The following is a 22602-nucleotide window of genomic DNA, read 5'->3' on the forward strand; positions in this document are numbered from 1 at the left end:
GACTTCAATACCAACAATATAGAGATTATACAATTTGCTATATTCATATGAAAACCGAAAAGTGCAACTAGCAAAAAGAAAAAGTAAATTTTTCAAAAAAAAAAAAAAAAACTCATTTAATCAAACTTTCCATTAAAAGAATTCTTTTGCTTTTATGAAAACTTCCTAAATGAAAATGACATCCATAAAAATGCAATAAAACACAAGAAAAAAAATTATATTATTCTTACAAAATATTCACAATATATTAAAGAATATTTTGATAATTAAATTACCAAAAAAAAAGACCTAAAACACTAAAAATGTGTTAATATACTAAAAGATGTGTTAAATGGACAAGTTCATGATTCATTATACCTGACATATTTGTTAGTTCATTTAGTAAAACTGAATAATTTATAATCGACTACATATTTAAAACTTATATATAAGTAGTATGTCTCTTTGTTACAAATATGTCTCTTTGTTAGAAATTATCGCCCTTGTTACATTTTTATTTTTCATATTTATTCTGTTTTTATGAACAATGCGTGATGTATATGAGAATTAAGGTGGCGTTTGGTTGGATGTAATAAAATGGAATGGAATGGAAAGGAAATAATTTTTATTCCATTCCTTTGTTTGGTTGCATTTTAAAGTATTGGAATGACATTCCAATGGAATGCTCTTTCCACCATTTTGGTGGAATGGCTATTCCATTTTAAAAAGGAAGGAATGACCATTCCAATGTAACAAGAAAAAAAATTTAATTATTTTTTTATCAATTTTTTTTATCCATTTTAAATTTTATTCCATTCCATTCCTATTCTCATTTCCATTCCCATTCCTATTCCTATATTTTCATTCCTCCCAACCAAACGCCTCCTAAAAGATTTACGAGTTGTTTGATATTATTTTTATTTTCTATTTTAATGTTTTCAAAAGTGACAATAAAAAATAATTTTTGTCATTTTCAAAATGCAAGACACGTTTTTGCTAAAATGTTTTTAGACCTTAAAAAATAAAATAAACTTCAATATTCCACATCTCAACATGAACCCAATCTCATCCCAACATTGGCCCCAGGCCCAGCCCCGACTCCGGCTCCAAACCCTAGATTTTAGACTCGACCCTGACCCCAAACTTGGACCACACACTTGGCCTCGCCCCAAACTCTGTTTATGTAGTTACTTAGTTATAGTTAAGTTGTGGTAATATTTGTTTATGTAGTCACTCTATTATAACTAACATGTGATTATTTTTGTTTATGTTATAGATATGTCAAACTCAAGTTCAAGTTCAAACTCAGAATTAGACCCAACAATGGAGATCCCTAGAGTGATACCTAAGCGAGGTCGAACAGAGATGAACAATATAAGTAAGTTGATGGACCAAGGAAAAGGAAGTTCATGACTAATATATAGAATACGAACACTCTTTCAAATTAATTGAATTCAATTTGGATCATTCTCCGCAGGAAATGATGAACAATAAATACATGTCTCGTATATTTAAATAACATTAGTCATGTTCATTGTTATTCTTATACTTTGATGTTATTTCAATACAATTTTCTTAACATTCTTTTTGGGTATTCAAAACTCACTATAAAATTGCATCAATAATAATTATATTTTTAATGATTCTTTAGTTGTATTCACATAAATACAATATTTTTGACAAGTAGAAAATATTTACTTCAGGAAAAAATTGTATGTCGATATTAGATTATTTTTTGTTGTCTTCAAAGAATACAATAACATATATATAAATATGTATTCATCTCTTTTATTATATTTTGGTCAGTTATATGATAAATATTATACTTGCATAATCTTCAGGATATATGCAAGATTGTATTGAGGATGCATAATCTTCAAGATATATGCAATATTTTATTGAGGATACATAATCTTTTGGATATATGTATAATTTATATAAATTTTCTCTATCATATCGTTAATAAACAATAAGAGATACAATATATATATATATATGAATTCAATAATAAACATATACATACATATATAATATATAGATATATAAATAAAAAGGAAAAAGAAAAAAGAGTTCTTGAAATAAATTCAGTCAGATAAGTATATATATAGATATATATTTAGTGAATCGTGATCTTAAAATAACTCAAGAACTTCGTACAAAATATTTACCTTGAAGCTTGGGCAGGGACTCGTGCTGATAACGTATTATAAGATAATATAGAATAATATAAAGGGTAATTTTGCGGCATAACCTCTTTAAGTGGTCAGGTTTTTGCAACTAACCCCCAGTTCTAAAATTTTGGTAGTAAAACCTCCTAAACTCAAGTTCTGTTAGCACTTAGCCCTTTTCATCCATTTCTTTTCATCCATTTTTAGCTGTTAACTGCCATGGTGGAATGTCTATGTGTACACAGTGTACACGTGGCACAATTTTATTGGTCCACGTAAATAAATATTAAAAAAATAAAAAAAAATTAATTATTTTAAAAATAAAAAAAAATTAACTTTTCTTTAAAAATTAAAAAATTTAAAATAAGAATAAAAATTAAAATAAAAAAAAAACAAACCCTAATTGCCACATGCTTCTTCTTTTCCCACGCCCTACTTCTTCTTCTTCTTCTTCTTAAAATAAATTCTGATTGCGTTTCCGGTTCGAATCCTAGATCTCTCGCTCCAAGAGTTTCTTCTCCTTTTTACTCCACTTCGTCTATTCCTTTCGTCCATCTAATCCCTAACCTCCCACCAGTGAGAACCAAATCAGAAAGCCAATTCTCGATGGCCGAAAAGAGCAAAACACCCATATCCCAACCGGCTGGGTACACAGATTACTCCATGATGCACTACGTCACAGCTACGGACACTCTTTATCCGACTCAACCTGTATGCCAACTGCCCCTTTATTATGTCTCAACTTCGATGCCGCCACTAGAAAATTTCCCAATCCAACATGTTTCTGTTCCAAAATCTCAGCTTCCAATTCAAAATTTCCTTCGCTATCTCAATCCCTACAACGCCTGACGAACCAAGACCAATCAACATGCAAACCCCTACAATACTCCGTCGAACGAAAAAACCCCAAACGGTAATGGCCCTTTCCTCCGACGAAGCCGAGAGGCAGTAAATGAAGTTGTGTTCACCTGAATCTGGGGTCAGAGGGAAAAGTTGGAAAGGTCAGAGCAGGTACAGTAAAGGGGGAGAGCAGTAAATGAGGTGAGGCGGTGGAAGAGGAGAACAGCATGGCTCAGGCATTTCCTCCAAGGCAAGGCGAGAACTACACAAACAATAATTGAAGAAGAAGAAGAAGAAGTAGGGCGTGGGAATTAGGGTTTTTTTATTTTTATTTTTTTTTAATTTTAAATTTTTAAATTTTTAAAGAAAAATTAATTTTTTATTTTTTATTTTTTATTTTTAAAATAATTAATTTTTTTTACTTTTTTAATATTTATTTACGTGGACCAATAAAATTGTGACACGTGTACACTGTGTACACGTAAACATTCCACCATGGCAGTTAACAGCCAAAAATGGATGGAAAGGGCTAAGTGCAACTTGGGTTTAGGAGGTTTTACCACTAAAATTTTAGAATTGGGAGTTAGTTGCAAAAACCTGACCACTTAAGGAGGTTATGCCGCAAATTGAAACTGGATGAGAATTTCTCAGTTGTTTATTCCAATGGGGTGGACCCCTATTTATATAAAAATGTGACTAAAAAATGTGAAACTAAATCAATATAACAAAGAGAAATACAATCAAATATTAGTGATGATAATTAATTTAGTAATTTATACATCCATATATATATATAATATTTCATAACAAATGTAACACAATATACGAGTATATAATATAATATTAGAGAGAGCTAGAGATTGAGAGAATTATTTAATAAGTAAAATTATTAAGTTAATGGAGGTGAATCAATTCCTTTGAAATAAATTATAGAGATTTTTTCTATTATAGACCAAAAATAGATGAAATTTACATTTATGACCCTAAAAAAGAAAATAAACAAAAGTGGAAACTAAAAAGTTGGTAATTACAAAAATACCGGCTGAGAAAACGGAAACCACCATTCTCAACCCAAACAGCCGATCCTTCTTCGTGACCCAGCCGTCCAACCCCAACAACTCAATCTCAACCATTTTTCTTCCAAAACCAGCAAAATCAAAATCTAAAAAAATGTAGAACTCTTAGGAAACAAGCTGAATCCCGAAAATCCAAAATCAAAAACGAAAAGGAAAAAAAAAAAACCAGGAAACCTCCATTGATGTACAAAAAAAAACTCAAAAACAACAATCATTGAACAAAGAAATCGCGATCAGAGGAGAAGAACCGAGTAGAAGGAGAGCTGGAAATCAAAGAAACTCACCCATGATTGAATCAGAAGGAGAATTGAAGGTAAACAAATTTTTTCATGAACGTGAAAAAAACTTTTAGGGTAGATGAATAGAAATTTGATATTAATTGATGAAAACCGGATTAAATTGAAATAATAATGAAATATTGATGAAGCTGAGAAAAAAACAACAACGGTTTGCATGAAAATAAACATTAACGCAAATAAATAGTTGCTACAGTATTTTATTCTGAAAACTGTTGTTTACAAGTTGTTTTACAGTGGAATAATAGTTGTTTGGGATCTACAAACTAGAAAATATGAATCTATTGTTATTAATTACTGATTGTTTTTAAAATAGTTGTTTGATAGTTGATTTAACCTATATAAATAGTCGGCCAGATGAAAGTGTGAGATGCATAAGTTATTGGTGGAAAGAGTTGTTTATTGGTTGTTTTGACAGATTAAAATAGTTGTTTGCAACTACAAAAACTGAACCAAGTAAATAATTTACATTATTTTAGGAAACGGAACCATTACAAATATTGGTGCAGAGCAATGAGCATTGGGATGACAACAAAAACTATGTTGATTATGAATCAAGTGGAGAATTAATTTCGACCAAGTGCACTTTTGAGGAACTAATGAGAATAATGATGGAAGAACTCCAATGCAACCATGAATCAACACAACTACAACTGAAATATCAACTGAAGGAAGGAGGCCAACCACTACAAATCAAGGATGACAAAAGTCTGTTGTTCTACATAAAGCTATTAACGAAGGAGGTTGATTTCACAAGGTACCCATTGTGTGTGAACAAAACCAGTAACACGGCACCACCTAAACAAACAATGGTGTGGAACAATATGATCATGGAATCGTATGAGAACAACGCAGACAGAAGACTTGCGGCAACTCCGGAAACAACACAAGAACAACTTCCAAGCAACAACTATCTCAACGCAGACGATGGGATCCGGTGAAGTTGATACATTTTTCCTAGAAACGAGAACGTGTCATCGAATCAACCATACAACAACCGTAAAACAACGAGAGAAAAAACTACGGCGGTAGATGAAGATTTCGACTTCACCGACTATGCAAAGCTTGTGGCTGCAGAAATGGTACAGCAACTCGAAAACAACCAGGAAGAAGAAGAGGAAGTGGACAACACAGAAATGATTATCATCAATGACAAACGACATGAAACAATAGAGAAGGGGCAAATTTACAAGGACAAAGAAACATTGATAAGTACACTATGCTACTTTGCAATCAAGAAGACATTTCAATACAAAGTAGTGAAATCTTGCACAAAAGAATACAACATAGTGTGTTTGGACACAAACTGCAAATGGAGTTTAAAGGCTACAAAAAATGGAAACACAGAAACATTCATAATAAGGAGCTACGAAGAAGAACACACATGTGCAGTTACAATAAGATTTGGAGATCAACGACAAGCTACATCAAAGTTGATAGCAGATTTTGTAAAACCAAAATTCTTGAACCTGAAAACAAAGTGCAGCCCTGCAGACATAAAGACAGAAATGAAAGACAAATACGGAATAAAGATGAATTACATGAAAGCATGGCGTAGTAAAGCGCGAGCACAAACCCAGCTACATGGAAATGCTAAAGAGTCGTACAATCTCTTGCCAAGATACCTGTACATGCTACAGAAAACAAATCCAGGTAAAAAAAATTTAAAAATTTTACTTTGAAAATATTTGTGAAAAAACAGTTGTTTTTGCGTTGTTATTTCGTTGCGTACATGTTGTTTGACAAAATCCTGTTTGATTAAAATTCAGGAACATTAATAGACATAGAGAAAGATGATGATGACAGTTTCAAATATGCATTTGTTGCATTGAATGCTGCTATAAAAGGTTGGCCAAACTGCAAACCAATCATCGTGGTAGACGGTACATTCCTAAAGGCCGCATATGGAGGCACGTTGCTCACTGCCAACACACAAGATGCAGAATCAAAAATTTTTCCATTAGCATACTACATAGTTGATTCTGAGAACGATAAATCGTGGGAGTGGTTCTTAAAAAAAATAAAAGAAGCATTCGGGGTTCGAGAATGTCAATGCCTAATATCAGACAGACATGAAAGCATCATCAAAGCAACTAGGAAAGTGTTCCCTGAAATAACACATGGCTACTGCATCTTCCACCTCTTGTCGAACCTCAAAACAAAATTCAAAAAAAATGCAAAGCATTTCAGAGTGCCATTCTTTGCAGCTGCAAAAGCTTACACAGAAATGGAGTTTGAATTCCATATGAGGGAGCTAGACAACTTGGATAAGCGCATAAGACCGTACCTGGAAAAAATTGGCCATGAAAAATGGTCAAGGTATCATTCAGAAAACAACAGGTGAAAACTAATAAGAAGGATAAAATTAATGATATATTCAGATATTTAAAGCGTTGTATTTGCGTTGTTTATGCGTTGCGTTTGAGTTTTTTTTTCAAAAGTAGAACTATGATAGAAACTGTCCAAATTATAGGTACTCTACCATGACATCAAACATAGCTGAGGCACTGAACTCAGCAAATTTAGCAGCAAGGGAAACACCAGTGACAACATTAATGGAGTGCTTGAGGGGACAAATGCAAGAGTGGACATACAATAATAGGAAGGAGGCACAAAAATGCACAACAAGGCTGACACCATCATCTGAGAAAAAACTCATAGGGAACTATGTACAGTCATTGCGACTAACAGTAAGTTGAGATTATCGTTCGCATAAAGTAAAATGAAAACAGTTGTTTTTGCATAGTTTTTTGGTTGTTTTAAAGTTGGTTTAAAACATGCAGGTGAAACCAGCAAACCAAAACCTGTTTGAGGTGATAGATGAAGACAGAACAAGAATAGTAAACTTGAAGGAGAAGACGTGCACATGCAATAGATTTCAAAAAGATGAAATGCCATGTAACCATGCAGTCGCCGTCATGAAGGACTTGAACATAAACACATACAACTACTGTGCACAATACTACACATCAAAAGCATGGCTGCAAACATATGAAGAAACAGTATACCCAGTTGGAAACGTAAGAGAATGGGAACTTCCAGAATTTTTTGAAGACATCATAGTGTTGCCTCCAAAGGAGAGAATAATCAAGTCTGGAAGGCCGAGGAAAAGAAGAATGGCAGCAGCTTGGGAAACAAAGAAACAAAACAAGTGTGGACAAAAGGGACATAACAAAAAGACCTGCAGAAGAATTACAGCATAGAAGTGGAAACAACTACACATCAACCAAAAAACAACTATATTAAAACATTTAGAAAACACATACTGCATATTACGATTGGTTGTTACATATATTTTTTTATTGTGATTTTTTATGTGGAGAGATATTGATAATAGGGAATTGGTATTATTATCATTAATATACAAAGGAACATCAAATATTATAGTTAAATAATTAAATTAGTGGAAGAAGGTTGAAATTAATAAGAAGGAAAAAAAACTACATAAAGTGATTAAAATGCAATTTACTTGTTTGTCAGATGGTTGTAATAAGGTTGTTAATAGTATGCTGTCATGAGTTAAAGTAAATATAAAAATTAAAAATCCAAAAATATGAACAAATAAAAAACCAATTCCAATAAAGAAAAAAACATTATAGAAACAACAACTTGTCTATGATCATGAACATAATCTGGTAATAGAAAAAACAAAAGCTAAATAAAAAAAGTAGTATTTCCAACAACAACCAATAAATAACTAAGACAAATTCTTCTTTGGACCCTTTGGAGGAGCCTCATCTTCACTATCAATAAAATCCAATTCTTTCATGCGAGCATACTTATAGAACAACACAGCAAGCCTATCACGGTGTTTCTCAACATCAAATATGGGAGGAATCGGTTTCATATCAATGAAGTATTCGGCAAACGATGCAACGAAACAACCACAGTCACTGCAAAAAAAAACCAAAAAACAACAGCAGAAAAACTTAAAAAAGGAAAATAACATACAAAATTTTAAAAACATTTGAAAATAAAAAATAAAAACAACTTACTTCGAGGTTTGTTGAGGCAAACCATCAACCTTAACAACTTCGAAAGGGTCTAAACAAACCGGTTTGTTTTCCTTTTTGAACTCATCAAACAAAGCAAAAAAGTGGGGCAACAACACCGCAAATGGCTGACAAGCTTTGATAGCAGCACTATCTTTCATAGCAGTCGACAAGGAGTTGTACATGTACATACGCCTTTCCTCAATATTCAATCGAGTAAGAATCCAATGTGATTCAGTCTCCATATGGATGATAAACAAAACATGATCGCACAAATGCCAAGGGGAACCACATAACATTTTTCTACCTCTGATATAATCAGCAATGGCATGTCAAGTGCTTATCAAAGAAAGATTTTTTTTCTGTGCAATAAATTTTTCATACAAAGCATGAATGGTTTTGAAGAATAAGCAATCGGTGGTTGTGAACTTAACCTTTGGCTCCTTTGCATACTTTCCTTTTTTACGTAGATAGTAAAAAATGATGTCCAGATGCTAAACAATAAAAAATGAGAAATGTTCGAAAATCAGAAAATGAATTATATTTCAACAACTAAAAAACAACCAACAAACAACATGAAGAAAACTATAGACTGAAATTTTTGAAAAAAATCAAAAGAAAAAATAAATTAACTTACAGAATTAGTTAAACATTGGCCAGGATATGCAAGCTTGTGGAACCACATCTTGGTTGCAACATCTTCCACGCCAAAACGAAAAGGCGGAACAATCTTATCCTTACCCTTCAAGTAAACCTTCTCCTTGTCATGCCTAACATTAAAAAAAAAAAATTGAAACATAAATAGTAAAGTAAAAAACAAAAAATACAAAAACACAACAAAAATGCTGAAAATAAACACTTACGGATCTTTCTTCGATCGGCGTCCTTCACCAAGCCACAAGTCAAAATCATTCTCGTCTTTATGTTCTACATCTTCACCAATCTTATCATCGAGAGGACACAACCCAGCCACATACTTAACAACTCCATAACCAGAACCATCTTTAGAACTAGAAATGGAAGAGTCATACTCCATAAACGGAGACGTCAGCGCTATGGGTTTCTTAGATTTCCTCTTGTCAACAAGAGGAGTTTCTTCAACGGGAATTGGGTCATCTTCAAGTTCAATGTTAGAATCAACATTGAGACCTGTTGAACCCATCTAATATATTTTTTCCACAAAAATGAAAGAAAATATACAGTGTTAAACACAAAAAGTATGAACAAACTAAAAAACAACAAAAAAAAAAAATATACCTCAAAACAAACTAGACGACGATCCGTAACCTCAACATTTTCAGAAACTGAAATCTGTTTACAAGGATCACCACCAATTCCATCTGAAGACATCTGTTTATATATGGTATTAAAAAGGAATTAGAGCATGGTTAAAAAATAACAACCTTTACACAACCAAAAAACAACACAAAAGCAACATTACCATAATCTCAACTGCTTTTACACCGGACTGAACAGTAGCCTCAACATCTATTTGAGTAGGCCCGTCATTGAAATCAACGAAATTCTTGATACAGAAAATAAAGGAAAAAGAAAATAGAAAAAAAGTGAAGTTATTTTTTTGTGAAAGACTTCAACAACTAAAAAAAAACTACATAACAACTTAAAAACAAAATAAAAACAACAAGTAAAATAAGAAGACCAACAATAAATTGCGAACAACATAATCTATAAACACAGCCATATAAATAACATAATAAATACAAATAAATAGTCTGAAAAATAGTTGCAAATTTCTTAAAAAAAAAAAAAACATAACAAGAACATAGAATTACAAGACCACAACCTAAAACGGACTTACAACAAAGTAAACCACACAAAGTAACTAAAACCTAGTTACATTGTCTACTTATCTACCTTCTCCTCACTATCAGTGGATTTATCATCACTGCCCTTATCATTTTTTTCTTTTGAGTCAGAATCTTCATCAGCTTGACCATCCTTCTCTTCACCTTCACTACCCTCCCCTTCTTCATCACCCATAACATTCTCTTCTTCATTTTCATCAGTTTCTTCAGATTCATTTAAATCAAAATCTGCTTCATCACCACTTCCATCATCATCATTGGTAGAGTCACTGCCTTTGTCCTATATTGAAATTACAAATTAAATTAGTATAAAACAACTTAAAAAAAACCGAAAAACAACTATTGAAAAACTAAAATACCTTGGCATAGGAATCGGCAAAAACAGTAGAAAACTGTGTCTGCATTGAAGCCATCTGAGCACCAAAAGAAACAAACTGTGCAGACACAAACTCTTTCAACTCAACCAATTCAGATGAAATCTTCTGTTGGGAAGTATGCAACAAATCGATCTTGACCTCCAACCCATGAAATTTCTCAGAAAAAGCATCAAGCTTGACAGAAATGTCACTCTGAGTAACAGTTGGCTCTTCGGGAACAGGAAGACTCTTGTAAGAGTTGTAGTCAGTGTCAAACTTGAAACTGCTCAGTTTCAAAGCTTTGAACTCACCAGCCGTGGGCCTCATATTTGAAAGTTGCAGCTGATCAAAAAACAACAAAATTTAAATTTCAGTTATGAAGATTATTAATAATGAAAAACAACATAAAAACAACTACTGAAAAACCAAATTACAACAAACAGATATACCTTATCTTTGGAAACATAAAAAATAGTAGTCTTCAAAACTTTGAAAGTAGGCTGACTATTGCATGTCCACTGAGTGATCCTTGGAATACGAGAGTTTTCCTTTTGGCAGTACTTACCTTTCATGTACTTACAACACTCGTAGAACCAAATTTGAAGAACATGAGGACAACCAATCAAAGTGTAAAAAACACTCGGCCTCTTTCCCGAACTCCTTGCCTTCCTAACCCCCTCAACCCAACTATCAAGCTTACCCTTCAATGAGGAAATAGTCAATTCAAAAGAACTCCGGCCCCAAGCAAATTCATTGTACCTCCCACTATCTACAACATCTAAAATAGACTTCGGTACATTTTTATGCTTAGTGCCACTAAGCAAGAACCACTCCACAAAATACAAAACTGCCAACTTCACAGCATCCTCATCAGAATCACCCCACCTCTTGGTGGTAAAACATTCCCTAACAGATTCCTTAGTGATAGAGGACGAAGTTGGCCAATATTTTTCACAAAGACTATTAACGTCACGCTTAAAATCTAAAACACTACAGTCACCTTCACAGTCTAACCCAGTAATCAAAGCAAACTCCTCAATGCTAAACCTAAGCCTAACACCGCGTATCATTACCCACAACTCAGCATCATTAGGTTGCTGAACCTCCCGGAGCAACAACCCATGAAACACTTGGGGTTGAACTTTAAAGTCAGGAAGGTTAAGGAAATGTCCAAAACAGGTTTTGGAAAACATTTCAAGCTGTACATCTGAAAGACAAGACTTAATGTTCTCTATCACCTGGAAAGTAGCAGTCGAATAGGCTTTCGCAATGAATAGATTCTTCTGGTCATAAATATAATCCCATTCCTGTATCAATTGAGACAAAATAAATCAGGACAAAAACAAAAAAAAACTAAAACAAAAACAGAAAACAAATAATAAAAATAATTTTTTTTTTAAAAAAAAGGACACCTTAGCGGGATTTTTCTTTGGTAAGTCAAATCCTTCAACCTTCACTGAGGTCCTAGCATGGACCTGCCAAAAAAAAGAAATAGAAAGTAAAACATAAGCAACAAATCTTAGATACAATAACAATGAATATATAAAAATGTAGTAACCAAAATACAACCAATTAAAAACCTAAAAACAACGTTTATGAAACCCTTACAGTATGATAAATGTAAGAGATAAACAACTTTCAAAAAAATACAGTAACAACACTGTCACAACTTATAAAAAAAACAACTAAAATATTAACAACACTGTACAAGCTCGTTGTTTTGAAATTTCGAAAATGGTAGTCGATAATAGTAGTGTGACAAACAACCGAGAAAAAACTCACAATAAACATATACAAAACTAAAGAATAAACAACACTGAAAGATCTTGTTGCAATTGAAATTAGTAAAATGCTTCTCAATACTAGTAGTGTGTAAAACAACCGAAAACAAATTCAAAATAAACATATAAACAACCAATGGGGAAAAGCAATTCAAAACTGTAACAAAATACGAATTGAACTGGGCAATTTTTCAACAACCAAACAACAACTGAATAAAAACAACAAAACAACATCAACCACAATACATGACAGAAATACATAAAGAACAACAAAAAAACATAAAAATATCCTAATAAACACCTAAATCAGTGACCTAAAAAGCTCATGTAAAAATTAACACAATAAAATGAAACCAAGCAATTTTAAATTACCTTCGATTCAACTTTAGGCTTTTGGTCCTCAGCATGCACTTCATCCTCAAAATCAGAATCTGAGGAAACCTAGAACAAAAAATGGAGAAAACTTTAAACCATCAAATGAAACACCACAAATAAAACAACTAGAAAAAAACTAAAGAAAAATTTAAAAACAACAAAGAGAAACTTACATCGCGTGCAGACTTGGAAATTTTTGCTCTCTTAGTCTTATGAGCATCGGGCTTAACTGGAAGGGCTCTTTTCTTAGTGCCCGATGTCTCTGGAACATCACCCACTAAATTTTTAGCAATTTTTTTTAACCCCATCTTAGGTTCGACTTTGGAAGTAACAGTTGGAGGCTTCTTCGATTTTTTAGAAAGTTTCTTCGCCGGAGATGGTGATTTCGAACCACTTCTAGTGGTTGCCATTTATATAGAAAAAATATAGTGGAGGATGACAATGTAGGTTGGCGTGATCGTGGGTGAGGGCTTGGAGAAGGTGATCGTGGGAAGAAGAAATGGGTTAGGGCTTGATAATGGTGATCGTGGGAAGCTCGGTTTGAAGAGTGGAAGAATCAGATAAATGAAAAATTCAAAAAAAAAAAATAAGAAAGGAGTTATGAGGTGGCGTGCGTGTACGTGTGTAAGGAAGAAGGGAAAAGGTAAAATTGTAATTATGAAACTTTTATAAAAGTAAAATTGAAAAATGTAAAAGTTAAAAAAGTTTAAAAAACCGTGTATTGATAAAAATGTAAAAAAGATGTCAATTTTGACATGAGGTGTAAAAATCTCTAAATTATATGGGCGGAGCCCCTTTATTCTTCTTCTTTCTTAATTAACTTGCGACAATTCACAAATAAAATCACAAAAAACAACAAAATTCATTCCTTACAATACATAATATTATAAATCTAGTTAATTAAAGTATAATATGGAACTAGTCATGTCATGTGTAACTGTATTACCAGAAAAGTTTAATTCCTCTTTAAAGCTCTTAAACATGACATATATATATATATATATATATATATAGAGTAATACTATTAAAGAATATGTAGAAAACTTCATGAGTGGCCTCAATTTGATGCCATATTCTTCTTTAATTTATTCATCGACAAACTACTGTTCACGAATAGATTTTTACCTTCTTGTTTTTTAAATACTATCTATATGGCCTTCTTTTTAAGTGTTTAAAAGCATGGTAGCTCTAGTTAAGCATGAAAATATGAGACTTAAAGAGATAGAAATGTTTGTTTACTCTCTAGGTCCTATTTATAACATATAGAAATCATAGAGATAGCCACATCACGTTTTTACGTACAAAACTTTCTTAAAAAAAATCCTAATTTGTAGTGACAAAATTTCACTATGTAGTGCCAAATCAAGAAACCTTCCAAATAAGTCCAAGATTACGATTTAGACTTCAATACCAACTATATAAAGATTATACAATTTGCTATATTCATATGAAAACCGAAAAGAGCAACTAGCAAAAAGAAAAAGTAAATTTTTCAAAAAAATAACTCATTTAATCAAACTTTCCATTAAAAGAATTCTTTTTCTTTTATGAAAACTTCCTAAATGAAAATGAAATCCATAAAAATGCAATAAAACACAAGAAAAAAATTATATTATTCTTAGAAAATATTCACAATATATTAAAGAATATTTTGACAATTAAATTATCAAAAAAAAGACCTAAAACACTAAAAATGTGTTAATATACTAAAAGATGTGTTAAATGGACAAGTTCATGATTCAAGATGGCTATCTTGATCATTTCACAATTTTACTTACCTGACATATTTGTTAGTTCATTTAGTAAAACTGAATAATTTATAATCGGCTACATATTTAAAACTTATATATAAGTAGTATGTCTCTTTGTTAGAAATTATCTCCCTTGTTACATCTTTTTTTTTTTTTTTTTTTTGCATATTTATTCTGTTTTTATGAGCAATGCGTGATGTATATGAGAATTAAAAGATTTACGAGTTATTTGATATTATTTTTATTTTCTGTTTTCGTGTTTTCAAAAGTGAATAAAAAATAATTTCTGTCATTTTCAAAATGCAAGACACGTTTTTGCTAAAATGTTTTTAGACCTTCTTACTACTAAAAAATAAAATAAACTTCAATATTTCATATCTCAACATGAACCCAATCTGATCCCAACCTTGGCCCCAGGCCCCAGTCCCGACTCCGGGTCCAAACCCTACATTCTAGACTCGACCCTGACCCCAAACTTGGACCACACACTTGGCCTCGCCCCTAACTCTGTTTATGTAGTTACTTAGTTATAGTTAAGTTGTGGTAATATTTGTTTATGTAGTCACTCTATTATAGCTAACATGTGAAATTATTTTTGTTTATGTTCTAGATACTTCAAACTCAGGTTCAGGTTCAGACTCAGAATTAGACCCAACAATGGAGATCCCTAGAGTGATACCTAAGCGAGGTCGAACAGAGATGAACAATATAAGTAAGTTGATGGACCAAGGAAAAATGAAGCCCATGACTAATATATAGAATACGAAAATTCTTTAAAATTAATTGAAATCAATTTGTATCATTCTCCGCAGGAAATGATGAACAATAAATACATGTCTCGTGTATTTAAATAACATTAGTCATGTTCATTGTTATTCTTATACTTTGATGTTTCAATGCAATTTTCTTAACATTCTTTTTGGGTATTCAAAACCCACTATAAAATTGCATCAATAATAATTATATTTTTAATGATTCTTTAGTTGTATTCAGATAAATACAATATTTTTAACAAGTAGAAAATATTTACTTCATGAAAAATTTGCCAAAATCTATATCGATATTAGATTACTTTTCATTGTCCTCAAAGAATACAATAACATATATATGAATATGTATTCATCTCTTTTATTATATTTCAGTTAGTTATATAAATATTATACTTGCATAATCTTCAGGATATATGCAAGATTGTATTGAGGATGCATGTCTTCAAGATATATGCAATATTTTATCGAGGATACATAATCTTCTAGATATATGTATAATTTATTTAAATTTTCTCTATCATATCGTTAATAAACAATAAGAGATACAATATATATATATGAATTCAATAATAAACATATAAAAATATATACATACATATATAATATATAGATATATAAATAAAAAAAAAAAAGAGTTCTTGAAATTGTTTCAGTCAGATAAGTATATATATAGATATATATTTAGTGAATCGTGATCTTGAAATAATTCAAGAACTTCAACAAAATATTTACCTTGAAGCTTGGGCAAAGACTCGTGCTGATAAGTGATAACGTATTATAAAATAATATAAAATAGATAAGAAGAAATGAAAAAGAAGATGAAGAGAGAAAGAGAAACTGAATGGGAATTTCTCAATTATTTCTTCCAATGGGGTGAACTCCTATTTATACAAAATAATATAACTAAAAGAATGTGAAACTAAATCAATATAACAAAGAGAAATACAATCAAGTATTAATGATGATAATTAATTTGGTGATTTGGACATCCATATATCAATACAAAAAGTTGTTACCTTTAATGTTAATTTTTTAGTCGCAACATAATTTTTTTGTGACTAAATGTGATTTTTAGTCACAACAAAAAATTATTTGTGACTAAAATATACCATTTAGACACAAGTTGTCATTAATTTATTTTTAATCACAACAAGTATTGTGATTAAAAATACATTTAGTCACAACAAATTGTAATTTTTGTAACTAATACATTTAGCCACGAACCTTTTAGTCACAACATAAAAATAATAATTTATAATTAGTCACAATTTTTATACTTTTAGTCACAAATTTTGTTGTGACTAAAAGTAAAAAAAATTATAGTATATAATATTTCATAATAAATGTAACACAATATACGAGTATATAATATAATATTAGAGAGATCTAGAGATTGAGAGAATTATTTAATAAGTAAAATTATTAAGTTAATAGAGGTGAATCGATTCCTTTGAAATAAATTAATGGGCGGAGCCCCTTTATTCTTCTTCTTTCTTAATTACTTACCATAATTCACAAATGAAATTACAACAAACAACAAAATTCCTTCCTTACAATACATAATATTATAAATCTCTAGTTAATTAAAGTATAATATGGAACTAGTCATGTCATGTGTAACTGTATTACCAGAAAAGTTTAATTCCTCTTTAAAGCTTTTACACATGACATATATATATACACAAAATGTGAGAGTAATACTATTAAAGAATATGTAGAAAACTTCATGAGTGGCCTCAATTTGATGCCATATTCTTCTTTAATTTATTCATCGACAAACTACTGTTTACGAATAGATTTTTACCTTCTTGTTTTTTAAATATTATCTATATGGCCTTCTTTATAAGTGTTTAAAAGCATGGTAGCTCTAGTTAAGGATTAAGTCACAATCCCACCTCTAATATCAACATCTTCTATCTATCTATATATATATTAAGAAAATTATAAATATAATTAATATCATCATGGTGAAGATCAAATACCTTGTTTGGCTCTTCTTCATAATTATGATCATTGCTTCTTCATGCAAATCTGATGATCAAGATCAGAACAAACAACACAAGTGTAAGCATATATATCTTATTATTATTTGTCCCATGTTATTATTTCTTCATTATTAATAACAATAATAATCTCCTTTTTTTGTAGATGATGATGAGAATGGTTCTGAATTATCAAGAAGAGAAAACTACTACAACCATATTCATGGTGATGGTAAATTGAGTACTATTAGAAAAGCAAAGGCAGTGTATGGTGGATCTAATGACCTTGTGAGGCGCCCTAAGAACAGCCAAAGTGCACCATTAATAATTTCAAGCCCTAAACAACTCTTTCTTCTTGGATTTCTTCCCTGTCTTATAATGTTCTTTCCACTAATTTGAGACTAGCTTTTTGGGATTATACATACATATATATTATGTGTATATGTACTTTTATGATCACTTTGAAAATTTGTATGATGAAAGTTGTCCTTTCCCTTGTTCTACACTTTTTTATTAATTGCTTATAGTTTCATGCAACCATATATGTGTAATTAAATATATATGTGCAAGTAATATATAAATATATATGCCCTTAATTGTAAGTAATATTATCTCTCTCAATTACTTTTTTATTTTTTATCGTGTGATTAATTTATAGTCTGATATATATATTGCAATGAAAATAATTATTGCAGCAAAATTTTATTCATAATAATTGACAAAATTATATATTTAATTTGAAACTAAACACTATATATAGTCTTGAATTACACATATCAATTGATATAGGGCTATTTACAAAATCATGGGGAAAGATGGAAAATTTAAGTAAATATGACATTAAACTTAATGTCACTAAATGTTTAATTAGGAAAAAGAGCATTTGCCCTTTAGTTGTGCTTAGAGGCAGTTAAGTCTACAATGGTTTTTTAACTCTTTTTTTCCAATTTTCTTTAGTAGTTTCCTTCTACCATCTTTTCTTCCCCTTAAATTCTACAATTAACTGCTCCCTTCAATCCAAATACAAAGCATCTACCTAGGTTTGCGTGCTTTATTTCATCGTAATGGACCCTTCAAATGACAAAATGAAGGTAAAGATCACACTCAATGAGGAAGAACAAACAGTATTTGAATTTGATTTTAGAGAACCAATTGACTCTGAATTAGTACTAGATGGTGTTCTGTATGCACGAATATTGACTACAAAGAAGGTATGGCTTTCTACACTACAGAGGCAAATGGTTGAACATTGGAATAAGAAATTTCTTGTGATAATTTCTGAGGATGAGGACATGGTTGTGCTCACTTTCAGGTGTGAAGGAGACAAGCAAAGAGTCTTGACCCGAGAACCATTTCATTTTTAGAATCATCATATTGTGATTTACATGCCAAATGTTTTCCAAAATATCTCTTCATCGAATCTTATTTATTCGCCTTTTTGGATTCAAATTTACAGGCTGCCATTCATGAGCAAAACCAAGAAGTTGGCTGAGGCACTTGGAAACAAAATAGGTGAATTCATTGAAGTTTTTGAAGACTCACTTTTTGAAGGTTGTGGTCCATTCTTGCGTATTCGAGTGAAAATAGATGTCACCAAACCTTTAATGCGAGGTAGAATGATCACATTGTCTCAAGTCCGAGATAATTTTTAGGTCGAATTCAGATATGAGAGACTTCTTGAATATTTCATGGAGTTTGGGAGATTAGGCCATGATCCTTTCAATAAGTGTATAATTTTTCTTGAAAAACTTGAAATGGAGAGGAACCCGAACTTGAATATAGGCCTACAACTAAAGGTTCAACACTTCCAACCTCTAACTATGATCGATATAGAACTGATTTTGCAAAAGGAAGTGCTTAGCCCCTACTCACTCGTTTGGCAAGAACATCTCTCACTTTGACAATATCATTACTCAATGGAAGATCTCAATTGAAACCAAGGCTTTTGTTTCAAGGAGAATCTTCTCAACATCACAGCGTACAGGCAAAACACGTTAATATTTCTGGTTGAAACTCAAACCAGATGGAATTGCAACAAATTTCTAATGAGAAAAGTCCTACTGGTATGACTGCTTGTGTCCCTATTATTCAAAGCTCATGTTTGAATGCACCTTTGGACAATACCATGGATGTCTCTGAAAAACCAAAAAACTAGAAAGTTATGTTCACAACAGCAACATTCAAACCAGAGAAACGTTCACACCAGTTCTTTGCCATGAGTTCCACTACACCGAAGGTGATCATCCTCCAACTACTGCTCCAGAAACATTTCCAAGCATGGAACCTGATACATTTACTGATCTAACATGTATTTATATTCCTATATCAAGACATGGAAATTGCTTTAACACAATTGCAACTTATCCACCTCTACCTAAAAACATTATGGCACAAAACATATGTACTCTGAGTATGCCTCTTACCAATGCCACTGCCTCTCCATCTCTTATTGTCTCTACTCGTATGGAGAAACAAGGGAAGGAAAATTGTTCTCCTAATTGCAACCCAAAGAAACAACAAGAAAGAGATTCACTTAGAGACATTCTTAAGAGGTGTAGGGGTAATCTGTAGGGTTTTATGCCCTAAATAAAACTCATTTCAATATAATCAGATTTACTTATTAATATAGATCAGAAATAACATTTAATGTTGCATGGTTCACATGATTTATTTCATGATTATTTACATAATGTATGAATTCTATTTAAGTCCATAATATATCAATTTGTTAATGATTATAGTGTTGTCAACACAGTGGAATATAATCTTAATTATATGTTCGAAAGTTTATTCCCTGATTTGTCAGTTCACTGGATTTAGACTGACATGATAATCAGCGATAGGTATTCTTACACCTTGGATAAGTGTTATGTCCTTTCCAGGGCATTGGCAAAGTTTACCAGCATCGGATGTATGGAGTATACATCGGAAGGGACCGATATTGAACTTTGATTAGATTTGTTAAAATTTACCGTAATATCTATTCAATTCAATATCACATGTTGATCCTAGATCAAATGATCTTAATCCTGATATGATTAGGTTCGATCTCAAGAGTACTATACATGTTCTTTGATTTGTTAGTTAAGCCTACTTTTGGGTCAGGGTGATACGTACATTTTGGGAACATGATAGTATAATTGAGTGGGAGAGCTAACATAAATATGGAATCTATAACTTCTATAGGGATTTAGAAGTGAAACGATGATATCCTTCGAGCTTGGCTAAACAGAGATAAATGGTGGAGATCTCATTTCACTTTGCTGAAATATCATTTATACGGAACTAAGTGTTTTAAGGATAAAATACATTGAAGGTGTAACGGTAACTTAGTGCCTATTGTTAGGTTATAATTAGCCTATGTTTTGGGTCTTTAAAGTTAGCATTATCTCGTCTATTGGTGTTTTTTGGAGCAGTTTTACGCTTGATTTTCATTATTTCAAGTTCCCGGAGTGTTAAAGTTCAAATTCAGTCAAATGGCGAAAAACTGGGATAAACTGGAAAAAAATTGGAAAATTCGGCTCCAGAAGCGTCAGTAGTCGCGACCTCATGAGAGCCAGGTCGCGATCCCTTTTCCTGGTCGCGACTCTGGTCGCGACTTCGAGATTTGGCAGAACCTTTGATTTTCGAGGTTTGCCTGTAGTCGCGACCAGCTTAAGGGCTAGTCGCGACTTGGTACGAACGTCGTAGTTTTGACCTAATTTTGATTTTTCTCTCAATTGGAGGCACACTTCTTATCCCTATATAAGGAATACGACACTGAAGGTCAAAAGTAAGCAGAAATAGACCTAAATAGTGTATGCAAGTGGAGAGGAAGCTATCTTGAAGACCCGGAGCGATATCACCTTCTAGTTTCTTTCTTTTACCCTTAATTTCTTCTTTTATGTTTAGTTTTGTTTTTGAATTAATCATGGATGTTTTTAGAGTTATGTTGAACTAAATTTCCCAATAAGGGAGGATGATGAATGTTGTTTAAGTTTATGCCTAGTTAATAAATAATTGCCATTCCTTCATCTTATGTGTGAATACTATCTTTATTTGTGTTTAATTCCATGTGCGAGCTTCATCACCTTTTACATGTTCAATGATCTCAATTCGAAATCTGAAAAGTGAGAATTGAGAATGCTAAAATTTGGATAGTCTAGGTTTTGATGTGAAACGAAAGTATTTACATAGCCTCAGTGACGAATAGATTATTGCTTAATGCTGATTTTGTGTTGATTTTAATTAAGAAGTTAATTAGAGAACATATTATTTAGAACCTAAAAGATCTGAAAAGAGTTAGGTTAATTTATAATCTGTCTTTCACATTGAGATAAGGATAGCAATTAGGTATTAACATTGGTAACTTATCAACAGGATTCACCTCCCTAATCTCTCATCTTGATTAATCGTCGTTTATTTTCTCTTTAATTTTCTGAGTTATTTACTTTCAAATTGCAAACTTATTATTTTACCAAATAGAATCATAAGTATAGTTTAGTAGTACTTAATCCAATTCCCTGTGGTTCGACCTCACTTGCGTGAGATACTACTTGATTGCGTACACTTGCGTAACAAATATAAAATTCGTAACAAGTTTTTGGCGCCGTTGCCGGGAAATTGTTTAAAGATTAATATTACACAAAATTATACTAACTTCTACTTTGGTATATTTTTTCTCTTGCTGATTTTTCTAACCTTTTTCTTGCAATATTTTCGTGATCCATTTCAGGAATCCTAAGTGTATGCGCCGTCAAGGACAAGCTGTCATTTTACCAGTTGATCCTGAAATCGAGAAAACTTGTAGGAGAAACCGAAAGAACAAGAGGCAAGAAGGAGTTTATGCAACTGCTGAAACTTCGGAAATCATGGCTGCTAATGTGAATGCTAATGCTGCGAACAATGGAGGTAATAACGGTAATAATGGTGGCGCCGTGGAAGATCAAGCTAATGGCCGCAGCTTGAGAGATTACATTCTCCCTACTCTGACGGGAGTGCAGTCATGTATCAGGCCACCGGCAGTGGATGCGAGCAACTTTGAGATCAAACCTGCCATACTTCAAATGGTGCAGTCTTCAGTTCAGTTTGGTGGCCTCCCTTCTGAAGATCCTAACCTGCATCTCTCTAACTTCATGGAATTTTGTGAAACTTTTAAAGTTAATGGAGTTAGTGATGATGTTATTCGACTGAGACTGTTCCCATTCTCTCTTAGAGAACGAGCCAAGAGTTGGTTAAACTCCTTGCCACCCAACTCTATTGCCACCTGGAATGATCTGGCAACGAAATTCTTGTCAAAGTTCTTTCCTCCAGCCAAGTCTGCAAAGCTGAGAGGAGAAATTAACAACTTCTGCCAACAAGATAATGAATCTCTCCATGAGGCCTGGGAGAGGTTTAAGGATCTGATCAGAAAGTGTCCTCATCATGGTAT

General features: G+C 32.2%; 4 protein-coding genes and 1 non-coding gene across 5 annotated transcripts; 2 read left to right on the forward strand and 3 right to left on the reverse strand.

Moving 5' to 3' along the window:
* The first annotated feature begins 5438 nt into the window (after positions 1-5438).
* LOC115694916 (uncharacterized) lies at positions 5439-7693 on the forward strand. Its single transcript, XM_061117958.1, has 4 exons — positions 5439-6012; positions 6129-6699; positions 6833-7049; positions 7143-7693. Exons 1-4 carry the CDS (start codon positions 5439-5441, stop codon positions 7560-7562), a joined length of 1782 nt encoding a protein of 593 aa, XP_060973941.1. The 3' UTR covers positions 7563-7693.
* A 19-nt stretch (positions 7694-7712) lies between these two features.
* Positions 7713-8677, reverse strand: LOC133038748 (uncharacterized). The gene is made up of 2 exons (XM_061117000.1): positions 8355-8677; positions 7713-8252 (listed from the first exon to the last, which is right to left on the reverse strand). The coding sequence occupies exons 1-2, from the start codon at positions 8648-8650 to the stop codon at positions 8057-8059; spliced, it is 492 nt and encodes a 163-aa protein (XP_060972983.1). The 5' UTR covers positions 8651-8677; the 3' UTR covers positions 7713-8056.
* A 1305-nt stretch (positions 8678-9982) lies between these two features.
* Positions 9983-13540, reverse strand: LOC115694917 (uncharacterized). Its single transcript, XM_061117001.1, has 6 exons — positions 12863-13540; positions 12687-12755; positions 11946-12008; positions 10983-11840; positions 10537-10875; positions 9983-10457 (listed from the first exon to the last, which is right to left on the reverse strand). Exons 1-6 carry the CDS (start codon positions 13097-13099, stop codon positions 10215-10217), a joined length of 1809 nt encoding a protein of 602 aa, XP_060972984.1. The 5' UTR covers positions 13100-13540; the 3' UTR covers positions 9983-10214.
* Positions 13541-17073: 3533 nt separating this feature from the next.
* Positions 17074-17730, forward strand: LOC115725594 (uncharacterized). The gene is made up of 2 exons (XM_030655173.2): positions 17074-17274; positions 17359-17730. The coding sequence occupies exons 1-2, from the start codon at positions 17175-17177 to the stop codon at positions 17589-17591; spliced, it is 333 nt and encodes a 110-aa protein (XP_030511033.1). The 5' UTR covers positions 17074-17174; the 3' UTR covers positions 17592-17730.
* A 4765-nt stretch (positions 17731-22495) lies between these two features.
* LOC115696161 (small nucleolar RNA R71) lies at positions 22496-22602 on the reverse strand. The gene has a single exon (XR_004007752.1). It is a non-coding gene; the product is annotated as a small nucleolar RNA R71 (small nucleolar RNA).

Source organism: Cannabis sativa, chromosome 6, assembly GCF_029168945.1.
Source record: "Cannabis sativa cultivar Pink pepper isolate KNU-18-1 chromosome 6, ASM2916894v1, whole genome shotgun sequence".
Classification (NCBI taxonomy): Eukaryota; Viridiplantae; Streptophyta; class Magnoliopsida; order Rosales; family Cannabaceae; genus Cannabis; species Cannabis sativa.